Source organism: Lampetra fluviatilis, chromosome 21, assembly GCF_964198595.1.
Source record: "Lampetra fluviatilis chromosome 21, kcLamFluv1.1, whole genome shotgun sequence".
NCBI classification, from domain to species: Eukaryota; Metazoa; Chordata; class Hyperoartia; order Petromyzontiformes; family Petromyzontidae; genus Lampetra; species Lampetra fluviatilis.
Genome location: NC_136295.1, coordinates 1,378,944 through 1,392,227, shown reverse-complemented (window position 1 = coordinate 1,392,227; position 13,284 = coordinate 1,378,944). Strand labels below are relative to the sequence as shown.

The following is a 13,284-nucleotide window of genomic DNA, read 5'->3' as shown; positions in this document are numbered from 1 at the left end:
AATCGCGAACTCCCTCCGCTGAAGCCCTCTCGTCGTAGCGTGTGCGAGGAACGGAATGGAGTTGAAACGAGAGATGCCTCGCGCACGTGCGGGAGTTGTGCACCCCGCGTGGAACAAGCGGCCAGCCGCAGGGCCGCTGATGCCGGGGCTGTCGCAACAGGCGTGCTGGGGGTGCTCGCACAGGCAGGCGTCGTTTTGCCAGCACTGCGGAGGCAGCGAGGGTTGGCGGATCGCGCAAATGTCGACGGATTGCCTTCCCGTGGGAGTCGAGGAGGAGGAGCCCGTACCTTGGCTCGCGGGGGAGAAGCGGTGACGGCAGCAATGTGGACTCCCACCTCTTCTGTCTGGATGAGCTCGAGTGTTTTCTTCCCGCGCACGCATGGGATTTCTCCTCGTGCTCTAGTTTCCTCTCACATGTAAACACTCAGTAATTGGCCGAAAACACCTTCATATAGAGGACCGCAGAGCTTGGGGGGTGGAGGGATTTGGCACCGACTCGCTGCCTGGCTGCTGCAACCCTCCCGCGTGTCTGTGGCCGGTTGTAAACTACCTCGCCTGTTATACAGGAGGTCGTGGCTTCGATCTCGACCCTGACACCTGCTGTATATTTGGAGTTTGCATGTCCTCATGGTCGCGTGGATTTTTTCTTTTGGTCCACAGGTTTTTCACCTCCACATTTAGAATCAACGTCACGCGTTTATTCAAGTATTTGACTGCTCTAAATTTCCACGTGACGATAAGCCACTTCGATGAGCGATCATTTGTGGCCAGGTCGCTCCTGCAAAAGAGCTACATAGCTCAGTAGGACTTAACCTGGTCAAAAAAGATATAGTTAATAATAGGTGTGGTTCCTCCTCGTGCCTCCGAGTCGTCTTCTCGCTCTCTGTCTTCGAGGTGTGAGTATTGTGTGGTGTAGCAGCGGCTCGTTCCAACTTGACACTATTCTTCTTATTAAAAAACCTGTGTCAAGGTCTGAGTCAGACTATGCTCGAGGCCTGGCCAAGGAGGACCCAACAGAGGTTGAAGAGGCACCCAGAGACGAAGGTTATCACCGAATAAGCAAAATAAAAAAATACGCAGAAATCTGATCGAGTGCACACGAGAGGCAATAGCAATTCACTCAAAAGTACCGTATGCCGATATATACGTTAATGTTATTACGTTCGTCATAAATTCATGCTTCTTTTCGGCTTACTTCTCGTTTGTTTCGTTTTTACGGGGTTTGTTTTGTTTTCTTATTCTAAATTTTAAAAAAATTCAGTGGAAAAAAACGCAGAGTAAATGCACGTCGTGTCATTTTTCCGTGCATGCATTTTACACGGTTCAGTCCGTTTTGCCTGCCCGCTGCATTCTGTATCCTCACAGCCACTTGTTTACACCAAAGCCACGTGGTTAAAACCACGAAACGCTCCACCACCCTGTGGGCCTTACACCGCTCCTCCAGTCCCTTCCTTCATCCTCCCCTCCACCCCTCATCACCTCGCAGCAGCAGCATCACCTCACACGCTGTGCACCATAGTTTATGGTTTGTAAATTACAGTGTACGGTTTGTTTTTTAATTGGAGCGCCAGGGTGGCGAGATGTTAAAATACCTCGCCTGGTATGCAGAAGGTTGTGGCTTCGATCCCGACCCTGATGCCTGCCGTATATTTGGAGTTTGTGTGTCTCTCTCTCTCTCTCTCCGTGGTCGCGTTGATTTTTCTCCGAGTCCTCCGGTTTTTCTCTCCACATTTAGAATCAACACGTGTTTAGAGCATTTGACCGCTATAAATTTCCACGTGATGAGCCACTTCGTTCAGCAATCGTTTTTGATGGCCAGGTCGCTTCTGAGAAAGAACTACATAGCTCGGTGGGCCTTAGCTCGTAAAAATAAATAGTAGTAATTACCTGTCTAGTTATTATTCTCCATATTTGTGCATAAAAAATATCTTAGTTGTGTTAAAAAGTGTTATTTTAGCAGGTTTTGGGTAAGAAACCCCTTTCTTATGAATATATCTTAGATAATATAACGGGACCCTATGGGAAAATAGGTTTCGATATAAGATTTTTCATTATACGTTCAGGTTTTTAAGAACACAACCATGCTGTACGTATTATGAGGTGCTGTCTTGGCGGGTTCTGAATAATAAAGTGACATGAAATCAATACGGGGTCTGTTTCATTGCCTTCTGGGCCATTGTTTTCCAGAAGCATTAAGGTGGCAAGCTTGAGGCCGGTTATTCCATCCCTTTCAGTTTGACTTTATTTGATTTGTGAGGCGGATAGTCCCCTTCAGCCAATTGACTGGCTCTTTTGCAAGGGAGATCCGTGGTGCGTGAGCACAGAAACAACAAAAACGAGGACAAAACATCAATATTGCAGAGAACAGGGTCCTTGAGAAATATTGCACAAAAAACGAGGTCATAAATGAAATATGTTAATAGTAAAAAAAAAACCGTTAAAATAAAATATGAGAGCAATAGGCGCCAGAACAATCAAAGTACATATGGAAGTAAGCGCTATACTTTAGTCGAACAGTGACATAAACACACGCAAGTCAAAAAAGAGATTGCAAACCCCGTGTGGGAGCAAGAGACGCCAAAATAAAGCTATAGGTGCAGGTGCAAGTGAGCCCTGGGTTTCGGCCCAATGGCAGAGGTAAAGACGGAAGAGGAAAGGGAAGGAACCACGTTCTAAATGAGCGTCAAGAGTATTTCAGAAACGTGGAGCAGCAACGTGGGAAGACTTTTTACCAAAGTATTAGTAAATGGTGTTTTTAGTAGTAATAAGGAGGCATCTCTGAGGTCATGGCAGGGAGTTTGAGGAACTGAGTGGTCCTTCAGGTAATTGGTGGATTTGTTTAAGAGGACGTTTAGGATGAAGACAGCCCAGTGATGGTCTCTCCGGATATTCAGAGGGGGGGAATTTGAAATAACGTCCAGGTTGCAATGATGAACTCTGTAGGAGGCGTCAAGAGCAACATGGTGGTAGAACGGAATGAGACGTTTTGAGGTAGATTCAGAAGCTGGGTGGCCGATGATGTTACAATCATCAAATCAGGGCAGGATGGCGGTATTAACTATACAGACAGCGTCGAGGTGGAAAACTGAGTTAGTTTACGTGTAGGAATCTTTTTTTTTCTTCATCTTATTGAAAGTTCGAATCCAGGATAATGCCTCGATATTTAAAGTTGTTGACCTACAATGAGTCCAGAGCTGCAATGTTCATGAGTGGAGATACAGGTTTGGGGCAGTCAGGAGACAAAACTTTTGTCTTTTTTAGCATTGAGGACCAGTTTCAGGGCATTATGTTGAAGATTATCGAAGTCTTATTGTAGATGCTGTTCTAACTCCTCCATGCAATTTCTGGAGGCTATCAGAGCTGTGTCACCAGAAAAATAATATTAATGTCAGAGTGCAGATTTTAGATGTCTAGGTTGTTGACATTCAGCAAAAACAGGATAGGGCCATGCACAGAGCTCCGAGGAACTTTTTTTCATCAAAGTCTCAAATATCTTGATGAGAGGGGAGATGATTGAGATCGGGCCCTAGGTAATTGTTAGGGTCATCTGTAGCATCGCATTGTGGGGGCAGACGTCCGCCCCACCGCCCTCGCTGGGCGGGTGGAGTGCTACTTTCGCCCCATTCACTCCCTCCTCCACCGCATCGCTCAGCTCCCGCTGGGCCCCCCCCGATCGGGTGATCGGTCCTCCCGCGTGGGTGCCCTCTCACCGCCGCACGGGGTTACTCCACACACACGTACGTATACCACCACTAATGCGAAGGCGGCTGCGCGAACGCGCGCGTCCCTGCTGGTGCTTGTATTCTAATACGTGCCCGTACCACAACTAACGCTATAGCGGCGGCGCGAACGAGCGCGCTTCTGCAGGCGGTTATCTTAACGAGCGCTCGTGCTGTGACTCTGCCCTCTCTCTCACCGTGCGTCCGCCCACGCAGATGCTCCGCACAAGGCCTCCTGAATACGCGTGCCGGCGGATGGTTAATCAATGCCCCGCAGCCACGCTAAGACTCGCTCTAAAGCGGCAGCGCGAACACACACACTCGAGTCACCAACACTGCGCCGAAGCTCTATGCTCATGTCTTTATTCGCGGCGCAAAAACTCTGCACTGCCCGGAGGAAATATTCTGCGAGCAGAGCCGATCCTATCACTCTCCAATCCCCCAAATACTCACGCGCCCTGCCACGTACCTGACGGCCGCACTCGCGGCGTCGCACGGACGCTGTGAGAGTCGGAGGGATGGAGATGAGAGAGGACTTTACCTATCGCTGTCTCGTAGCTGCACTCGCTAGCGTCGCACGGACGCTGTGAGTGGCTCAAAGGAGGCAGGCGGGGCGTCGGTCTGGGCAGCCTGGCGGTTGGAGATAAGAAGACCCTTGAACCGTTTCGGGTTCCCATTTTATGCCCTGTGATTTCGAAAATCCAGGGTTACGTTACGTCATTCTGCGCAGCCAATCGTGCGCCTACCTTTTGATTTTCAAACGTTTCGCTGCCGTTACCTAGAGCATTACGTTACACTATTTCCCGGCCCAATGTCTTTGCGGCCGCATTCCTTACCCCTGACTCAGCTGGTTTAATCTGGGAGGCCGCCTGGCTGGCGAATACACACCTGCAAGTGTGCACTAGCATTTCCCTCTGACCTCACCGTCTGCACGGTTCGCTTAATATTTCACCCTGGCCCCTCCCCGGTGCGGTGAGTGACTCATTGCTGCTAGCCCGGTGAGCTTCTGTGCGTCCATACAATTTTAAGCCAATGTGATTTGTCCTGGGGGGTCGGCCAATCTCCTGGCACCGGGAAACCGCGGGACTTCCCACCTAGGGGCCCTTCGGATGAAATCCCGTGGTGCCAGGCGACCCCCCGCCGGGACACTACGTGTGTGTGTGCTGCTTGTGTGTGTGCGCGCGGCGTGTGTGCGTTCAGGACGGGGATAGGGGGGGAGTCGTGGCGCTTGCTCAGCGGTCGTGGCACCACAACATCTATGGCGGGGGTGTACGAGAGAGGTTTTCCTTTCAGGAGGGATGGATTGTGTTTTGTCAGTGTCGTTGTTGTACGGTGGCTGCAGAGGCCTGGACATTGCTTCAAGCTGATTTGGATCAGCTCCAGTCCTTCCACACGTGATGCCAAAGATGCCTCCTTGGCATCCGATGGCTTGACTTCGTCAGAAATGTCACCGTCAACATCTGCGACCGGTCCCCTACGGATCGAATGCTCAGTTGGAAACGGCTCTGTCACTCTGCGGACACGGTGTACGGCTTGAAGCGCAAACTCCAGCAGCGAATTGCGAAACTTCAGCTGGCGGTCGACGTTTGAACAGTGCCGCATTAAGCTGGTGCGGGGCCTGTAGCATATGTTATAAAGGGGCCCTAAATAAAACATAAATATAAAAACTATTTTTTTACTTGCATAGTAAAGTAATTGTTTTTTCATTTGCTATACAGCCAGATAATACGACAAATCGCTAATCTTAAATACCTAGTCGTTCATAAATGTTAAAGGTGGTATAGTACTATAGTAATTAAGCAAGTGCAGATTCACTGAACCGGAATGGATAGCTTTAAAGCATTTAGCGCGGGGCCCTTGAAAGTGCGGGGCCCGTAGCAAATGTAGCTACTTGTGCTACGAGGATAATCCGGCAGTGCGTTGGAAGCGAACTGCGACCCTCAGAGAACCGTGCGTCGCTCCCCGTGGTCGCTCCCCACCCCCACCGCCGTGATCCGTGGATCAAACAAATCGCTCGAGAGATGTCGGCGTGCAGCAGCGAGAGCTGTTCATGCGAGCGCTGTCACAAGAGGTCACATTTGGCGCAACGCTCCTTTGCTGACCATGCGGGCCCGAATGAATGAGTGATGGATGCTTCTAGAAAGGTTGAATCCACGGCCAATCGGTTTTGCAGTGGAGTTCGCCGTGAGGTGGAGGGCAGAGGCGGGCAGCCGGCCATCGTCGGCAGGCCAAGGAGGCAACACGCCCACGAGGATGAACGCCGCCGGAGATGGAGCGACGAGATGATCTGATGTGCGGGGGATCGAGACAGCGACGACACAGGGGGTGGCCTTCATCCAGCAGCGGATAGATCGTGACGATTGTGATGGCAAAGGCTGCGCGGGGCGCCCTCGCGGAGCGCGCACGATGCAGCCGCTTAGCCATCCTCCACCCCCTCCTCCTCCACCCCCTCCTGCTCCCCCACCCCCTCCTGCTCCCCTACCCCCCGTACCGCTCTCCCGCGCCCGCACTTACGACGACGACGTCTGACGGACGCGAGGAGGCGCCGCCGACTGCCGCCTCCGCCACCAGATTGCGCGGCGTCCACACCCGAATCGCCCTGACAAGTCACCCGCTGCGTGCTCTTAAGGGTCGCCCGACACGTGGAGCACCACTCCAACGTCTCTCTCGCCTAATGGGCTCAAGCCACATCCTGCACACGTCCCACCCAGCATTAAAAAAAACTGTTTTGTTGTTGTTGACCCAATCGTATCTTCAAAACTGACCTGGTCACCTTCACTTCTCAACCGGTCTTGTCGCACAATTCCCAGCCTCCATCATCTCGGATACCAGTGCTCAGATTCCATCGCCTTATTTTCGAGCTGCACAGTTTCGTGTCCAGCTCTCTGCTCCGTACACAAATTCAGATCGCACCCTTGCCTCAAATACCCTTCTCGTTACACTCTCGTCCCTTTCAGAGTAGTCTCCATAGGCCACGTAACCCCTGCCCTGCTAAAGAAACACTCCTCTTGGCCTCATTCTCACAGCCCCAAGCGTTATGGATATTAATGCCCAACCACACAATATAGGAGACAATCAAAATGAAGTGATTTAAAGTGGTGCTAATCCCATTGTTTCAAAGGACTAATTTTGCACACAGTTGGCAGCTATATATAATTAAGGTTTTAATTACATAGTCGGCAGTGATGCTGTATTAGCCATCTATTTAAGGCCTAAGACTGGAGGACTTATTCACAGTTCCGTCGAATCCCTGATCACGCTGGTTGTGACTACAAGTGAAACGTTCGTACCCAATTGTTAAATGGGTTGTGGATCTCTGCATCATAAACACCGGTGATACTAAAGCAGTGACACGATGTTGGCACGTTGGTTCACACGACAATTGTATTGTCTGTGTCGGGTGGAGGAGGGTGTATGACATACATTTTACTTGGGTGTTCTGACCCAAAAATCAATTATGAATTTTGCAGGAGGTCGGGGGTTCGATCCCGACCCTGACACCTGTACGTGGAGTTTGCGTGTCTCTATCCCCGTGGTCGGGTGGACTTTTCTCCGGGTTTTCCCTTCACATTTAGAATCAACGTGTTTCTTAAATATTTGGCTGATAAACATTTCCACATGAAGAGCCACTTCGTTGAGCTATCATTTGTGGCCAGGTCGCTTCTTGAAAAAAAAGCTACATAGCTCAGTGGGAAAAATAAAAATTCATTTCCTTTAGTTTTGTTGTTATACCTCCATGCTGTGAAGAAAAAACAAATGACACCCGCGTTCTGCACTGCCATTTTGTTCTCAGCAGCACTTACTGTCACTGACATGGACAGTTGATGATGTTGGCTGTAAGCGAGACTTCACGCGTTCTTTGCTCATTCACAGCCTGCCCTTTGTGAAGTAACGCGTGCAACCAGAGCGGCCATGTGGCCGCATCGATGAGCCCTGTTGTTGTTGTGCGGGCCGGAGCTACAATGAGAAGTGGCCGAATTTCCCGCTTCGAAAAGGTGGAACGGTCCACAACAAAAAAACTCGTGACTTGCGAGCGACTCTCTGTTATATGCCATTTCCAATGATTACGTTGTAAATATCAGAGCTGCAGTGTTGCTATCGAGTCATGAATGTAGTCAGAGTAGTTTTTTTTATTGGCTGAAGGGACCTGCCGATATTTCTCAAAATTTCATTTTCTACCCACGGAATCCTCCTGGCCCGTGTTTTGTTTAACGTGTAACGTTTGCATCTGTCACGAGCTCGTACGTATGTTGAACTCCTTACGCACCATACGTGGGCAACCGTGCTAATCGGTGCTCATTGTATTTGCACCTTTAAAATAATGACATTTTTAGTGCGGCTGCTCATTTTTTTTGACGCGAACAAAGAGCCTCGTGGGAAGACCAAAAAAATATATATCCACGGTGTGAAAGGCCTGCCATGTTCATTCAATAAACTCACCTCTGCACCAACGTGAAGAGGCCCACCTTTCATGTTGTTGCATGCCGACTGCGGCATTTCCCCCATGCCCACGGCTCCCGTCTCGTGGTAGAAGTCTGCACTAATTATGCCTGATGGGCATCTCCCCCATAAATCGCTTCTCCGTACGTTTGCAATTGATCGTCGGCAAGATCTCTTGCAGAGCGGAATGCCTTACTTTTCCACGAAAATAATAAAATAACTGCCCAAAAGAACAGGTGTTTCAAAGTTTGGCAGTAAAATCCTTGCAAAATTGTTCAATCTGGGCCAAACAAGTAGCCTGACCTAGAAAACACAAAAGTCACGAATATATTTATAAATACTTAAACCTCAATTTTCATAATTTAACAATTTTCATGATAAATGTACCTGAATCTTGGCCTGCCTCTCTTCTTTTTGTCAGATTGTCAGCTGTGACACCAAGTAATAAAACCAAGGCAGAGTAAAGGTCCAGGAGGGATAAAATCAACTGGATTTTATTTCGGCTTGTGCTGCTGTGTGTAATTGCATTTCACCCTCGGTGTCATTTCCATTTGCACGCAAAGTACAAATTGCCAATTCGGGATGACCTCCACTTCTCCACAGATTCACAGACCAATTAGGGAGTGAAAGGCTGTGTGAAGTGTCACACATTTCGTGTGCGACACGTGCATTAGCCAAGCGGAGGTGGCAATGCATGTGGAGTTTTGTTATGATGCCGACTTATTGCAATTAGGACATTGTTCACACATTTTATCTCGGAAGGCCTTCCCACAAACTTGTTTTCTGGAGAGTTTTGCATTGAAATACTTTATTCGTATAAAGAATTGTGTATACGGGAGGAAATCGAGCACCGATAGAAAACCCACACACACGAGGAGAGACGCTGGAAGTTCTGCACGGATGAGTGACAACCCCATGAGCAGTACTGCCATCTCCTGGCCACCTCATGGTCCCAGCAGTCCACCAAACATCCTCCCAAGGTGCTGGATGACAGACGTGCACGGTACGTGCCATTAGGGGCGGTGCACCGTTAACATTGAGATCCCGGCAATTAAGTGCACAACACAAAGAATGGTCCGGTATTCCGTATTAAAGATTTTATAATATAATTTTTTTGGTGTACAAATTCAATCGTCAGATAAAGAAAAACGCAGTATAACAATTGAGACTATTTCAGAGAGGAAAAGAAGACACGTGACCGTATTATACAACAGGATAGTCTTGCTCAAACAACCATGGGGCAACACTCATCTCCACTGGTGGCCGTGAGCCAGAAGCTACAATTCCAAATTCCTTTGGCATAGGATTGACAGATTGTATTGTATAAGGCGAGAGCCCATGAAGACTTGACGTCTCTTTTAAGAGCTGGCCCGAGTCAACAGTGAAATGCGGATCTAAAAAAGCCTAACACATGAATAGCAAATGAATAAGAGGATGGCTGCTGTTGACTTTGCACAAACTGATACCTATTTTATGTACCCTGGACTAACACTTAACTGGTTCGTTAAGAGCTCTGACTGCAGCAGCACCAGGCTGGATTAAGTAGAGCTTTCAATGATCAACATTTGCCGCTTTCCTTTCTCAGCACGATCATCAGCACATAGATTGGAACATCAGACCTCACATTGAGGTAACAAAAATTACGTTTCACTTCACGGAAACAGCCTAACAAATTGAGATTTTTCGATGGAAGGATATGTATGTGTACATTTAATGTAATAAATGGTGGCCGGTTTAATGACATATATTTACGTGATCTAACCCAAAAAACCTGTATTATGAATTTAATAAATCTACACATCTATAAATCAGCTCAAGTCCCCCCGTTAATCCCGTGATATATTTGTGGCCACCCCCACTCCGAATCCCTCTCTGCTCTCTGCCCGCTGTAAAAACACACGCTGCCCCTCTGTGTGGCTCACTTCTGCTTGCATCTTCCTTCTCTCTACCTCTCTTCTCATCATCTTCACCGTCTCATCCCCGACATCTTGGCCAAGTAATTTCCTTCTCCCCTCCTCTCCTTCCTGCCCGGTGCTCCTCCTTGCTGCTGCTGCTGCTCATCTTGAGCCCGTGCCCTCTTTATCTTGGGAGACTTGCGTCCCGGAATTTCTCTTCCCCTTTCTTTTTTCCCACACATTATTTTCTTGACTCGACTGCCCTTCCCCTTGGTGTGCCATGTGGTAAAAGGTGTTATTCTGTATACTATCTCAAGCATGAACAGATACAATGTGAACAGTACCACAGATCCAATCCGAAATTGCACTGAGAGTCTCATCCATGCCAACCACGCTGGGTCTTCGCAGACGCCTCGTGTTGGTTGACTGGGTCACAGCACACAAACTAAACTAAACAATGTTTTTATTTTACCAGGTAAGGCCTACTGAGCTGGATAGCTCTTTTTCAAAAGCGACCTGACTATCACAAATAATAGCCCAAGAAGTTGGCTTATCAGGTGGACATTTTTAGCAGCCAAATACTCGAAACGAGTGATGTTGATTCTAAATGTGGAGGGAAAAACTGGAGAGAAATCCACACGGCCACTGGAAGACAGACACGCCAACTCCAAATATACAATGGCCAGGGTCGAAATCGAACCCGCGGCCTCCTACATACCAGGCGAGGTCGTTAACATCTCGCCACAACGGCACCAAAAGCCTCAACCACATAACTGAGTTATGTGGCTGTGGCTTTCAATGCAGCTTCAGCAGGCATTAGTATAGACGGCTGTATTAAATAACCATAGTTTGGGCTGAACATCCAGGTCACCAATAACTTAATGAAGGTCAGCATTACTTTTACAACTTTTGGAACGTAATAGGAAAAGATATCTGTTAAGCAGTGAGATGCATTTATTTATTAAGATGCTCTTTTAAAAATGTACTGAAAAACTCCATGAGGCAGACAGTTTACCAACAATCAGAGAATAATAATCAACAAGAAAACATACGATTATGATGAATGTATATACACGAAAAGCTCTGTTATCCGGCATTTTACCATCCAGAATGTTATATTAAGAAGCTTAATAGCTCATCGAATTTCTCCAGGATAAATAGATTCTGATTCTGAACCGGTATCTGTCATAGACGGCAAAACAAATCTTCCTTCACGTATCCCGAAACATTGCGACAGCCATCCGGCATCTTTCCGTGCGCTTTTCAAAGATCCGTTGGTGTTTACGCAAGCTTCAAGACACTTTTAGAGTGGTGACGCTAGCGGAAGTCTCAATTGTAAACATCCGCCATCCGCCGTAGCGATGGCATTGTGCTTGTGCTGTATCGTGACTTTGTATGTTGTACGACTCTAAACGGCCCACTGCTTCTCTAGAATCAACTTAGAATGATGCTCTAAAACTAACCAATGAGTACCTCTGTAAAAGGGTAGATTATTACTTCTTATATCAGAGTTAACATGTGGGCTTAGTTTCTTTCTTTAAAAGTTGTATGTACTTGGAGCATTTGGTGAACCATAAGTACGTATAACTCTCAGATAACCGGCATATTTGATTAACCGGCACCCACCATTCCCCATGGATGCCGGATAACAGAGCTTTTACTGTGTGTATATACACACACAGTGTATAACTGCCTTGCCTATGGTTGGTTTGTTTTAAGTTATAGTCGTTCCAATCTGTCCTGATCAACACGAAATGCAGAATGGGCTGGAGGTAAACTGAGTTTAGCCGTGTAGGGGGGGGGGGGGTCACTGGGTCTAGCTGTGTGCAGTGGTGGGGGGTCACTGAGTCTAGCCGCGTGTGCAGTGGGGGGGTGGCGTTCACCGAGTCTCTTCACACACGGGGGGCCCTGTGCCGGGTCTAGTCCGGCAGCAGCTCATCGGTGATCTCATCATCCCCAAAGTCGTCATCTTCCTGGGGCCGCCTCCTTGCTGCGGCCGTGCGGGGCCGCTCGGCCTGCGGGCCCAGCGGGTCGCTGTACGAAGCGTCTGCACACAACAACAGCAGCAGTATGGCACGCTATGCACAACACTCAGTTTCAAATCTATTTTTGTTTACTCCTCAATAAACTCAGGTGCAGTAGGAAACTTGGGGAAATAAACAGCTTATACTATGTACCACAATTTTTGTTTCTGGGTGCTAAGTGTTATTTTTTTAATTGCTTATGCCTAAAAAGTATAGACAATGGCAATTAGTCCCCAAAACCTTTGCTTTGTGTGAAGGGATGACACAAATGCACACCACGTTTTCTCATTGAAAATAGGTACATTTCAAAATATCACTGTCCTGGTCACAACAGCAAAGTTTGTGGGGAATAGCAATTTTCAGTACTTTTGAGGCATAAGCAATTAGAAAATAACACTTACTACCCAGGAACATTTTTTTTTGTTACCCAGTGAATTATTAATAAAACCTCTCAAAGCTGGACCAATTGGAGAGAGAGAATTTCCAACGTTGGTGGCTATCTGGTATCATACTGGTAATGATGCATAATCACTTACGTTTAATTCTATGCATAGAAAATAAGAATAGGTTTTACCCTTTCTGGAAATAAAACAGGAGGTGTTCAGGTGTCCAAATAGAAACCTTTTCCAAGGCATCAAATCTGCATTAACCACACGTCCTTGTGGTGAACATGCAAAGATACTGCAGTAATAGATGGCATTGTCTTTGAAACTGATTGGCCTACACCAGAGACAACCTTCTTCATGGCCTTGTCTCACCAGTGTCAGGCGAACAGTACAAAGACAATACATGCACCAGAGCATGTATAGCTTGGGATGAGCAGCTATATAAAGAAGGCTGTCTCTGGTGTAGGCCAATCAGTTTCAAAGACAATGCCTATACAGTGAGGGAAAAAGCATTTGATCCCCTGCTGATTTTGTACATTTGCCCACTGACAAATAAATGATCAGTCTATAATTTTAATGGTAGGTTTATTTTAACAGTGAGAGACAGAATAACAACTAAAAAATCCAGAAAAACGCATGTCAAAAATGTTATGAATTGATTTGCATTTTAATGAGGGAAATAAGTATTTGACCCCTCTGCAAAACATGCCTTAGTACTTGGTGGCAAAACCCTTGTTGGCAATCACAGAGGTCAGACGTTTCTTGTAGTTGGCCACCAGGCTTGCACACATCTCAGGAGGGATTTTGTCCCACTCCTCGT

The 13,284-nt window shown here is 47.5% G+C and overlaps 2 protein-coding genes across 4 annotated transcripts in view; one reads left to right on the top strand and one right to left on the bottom strand.

The window, feature by feature from the left end:
* LOC144938096 (uncharacterized) overlaps positions 1-313 on the top strand; it is a 7,555-nt gene extending 7,242 nt beyond the window's left edge. The window contains exon 4 of the mRNA XM_078865794.1: positions 39-313. Coding sequence (XP_078721920.1) covers positions 39-313 — 275 coding nt within the window. The remainder of the gene's footprint in view (positions 1-38) is intronic.
* An 8,658-nt stretch (positions 314-8,971) lies between these two features.
* IFT88 (intraflagellar transport 88) overlaps positions 8,972-13,284 on the bottom strand; it is a 106,392-nt gene continuing 102,079 nt past the window's right edge. For all 3 annotated transcript variants that reach the window (XM_078865835.1, XM_078865836.1, XM_078865837.1), the window contains exon 26: positions 8,972-12,101. In XM_078865835.1, coding sequence (XP_078721961.1) covers positions 11,974-12,101 — 128 coding nt within the window. In that variant the 3' untranslated portion in view covers positions 8,972-11,973. The remainder of the gene's footprint in view (positions 12,102-13,284) is intronic.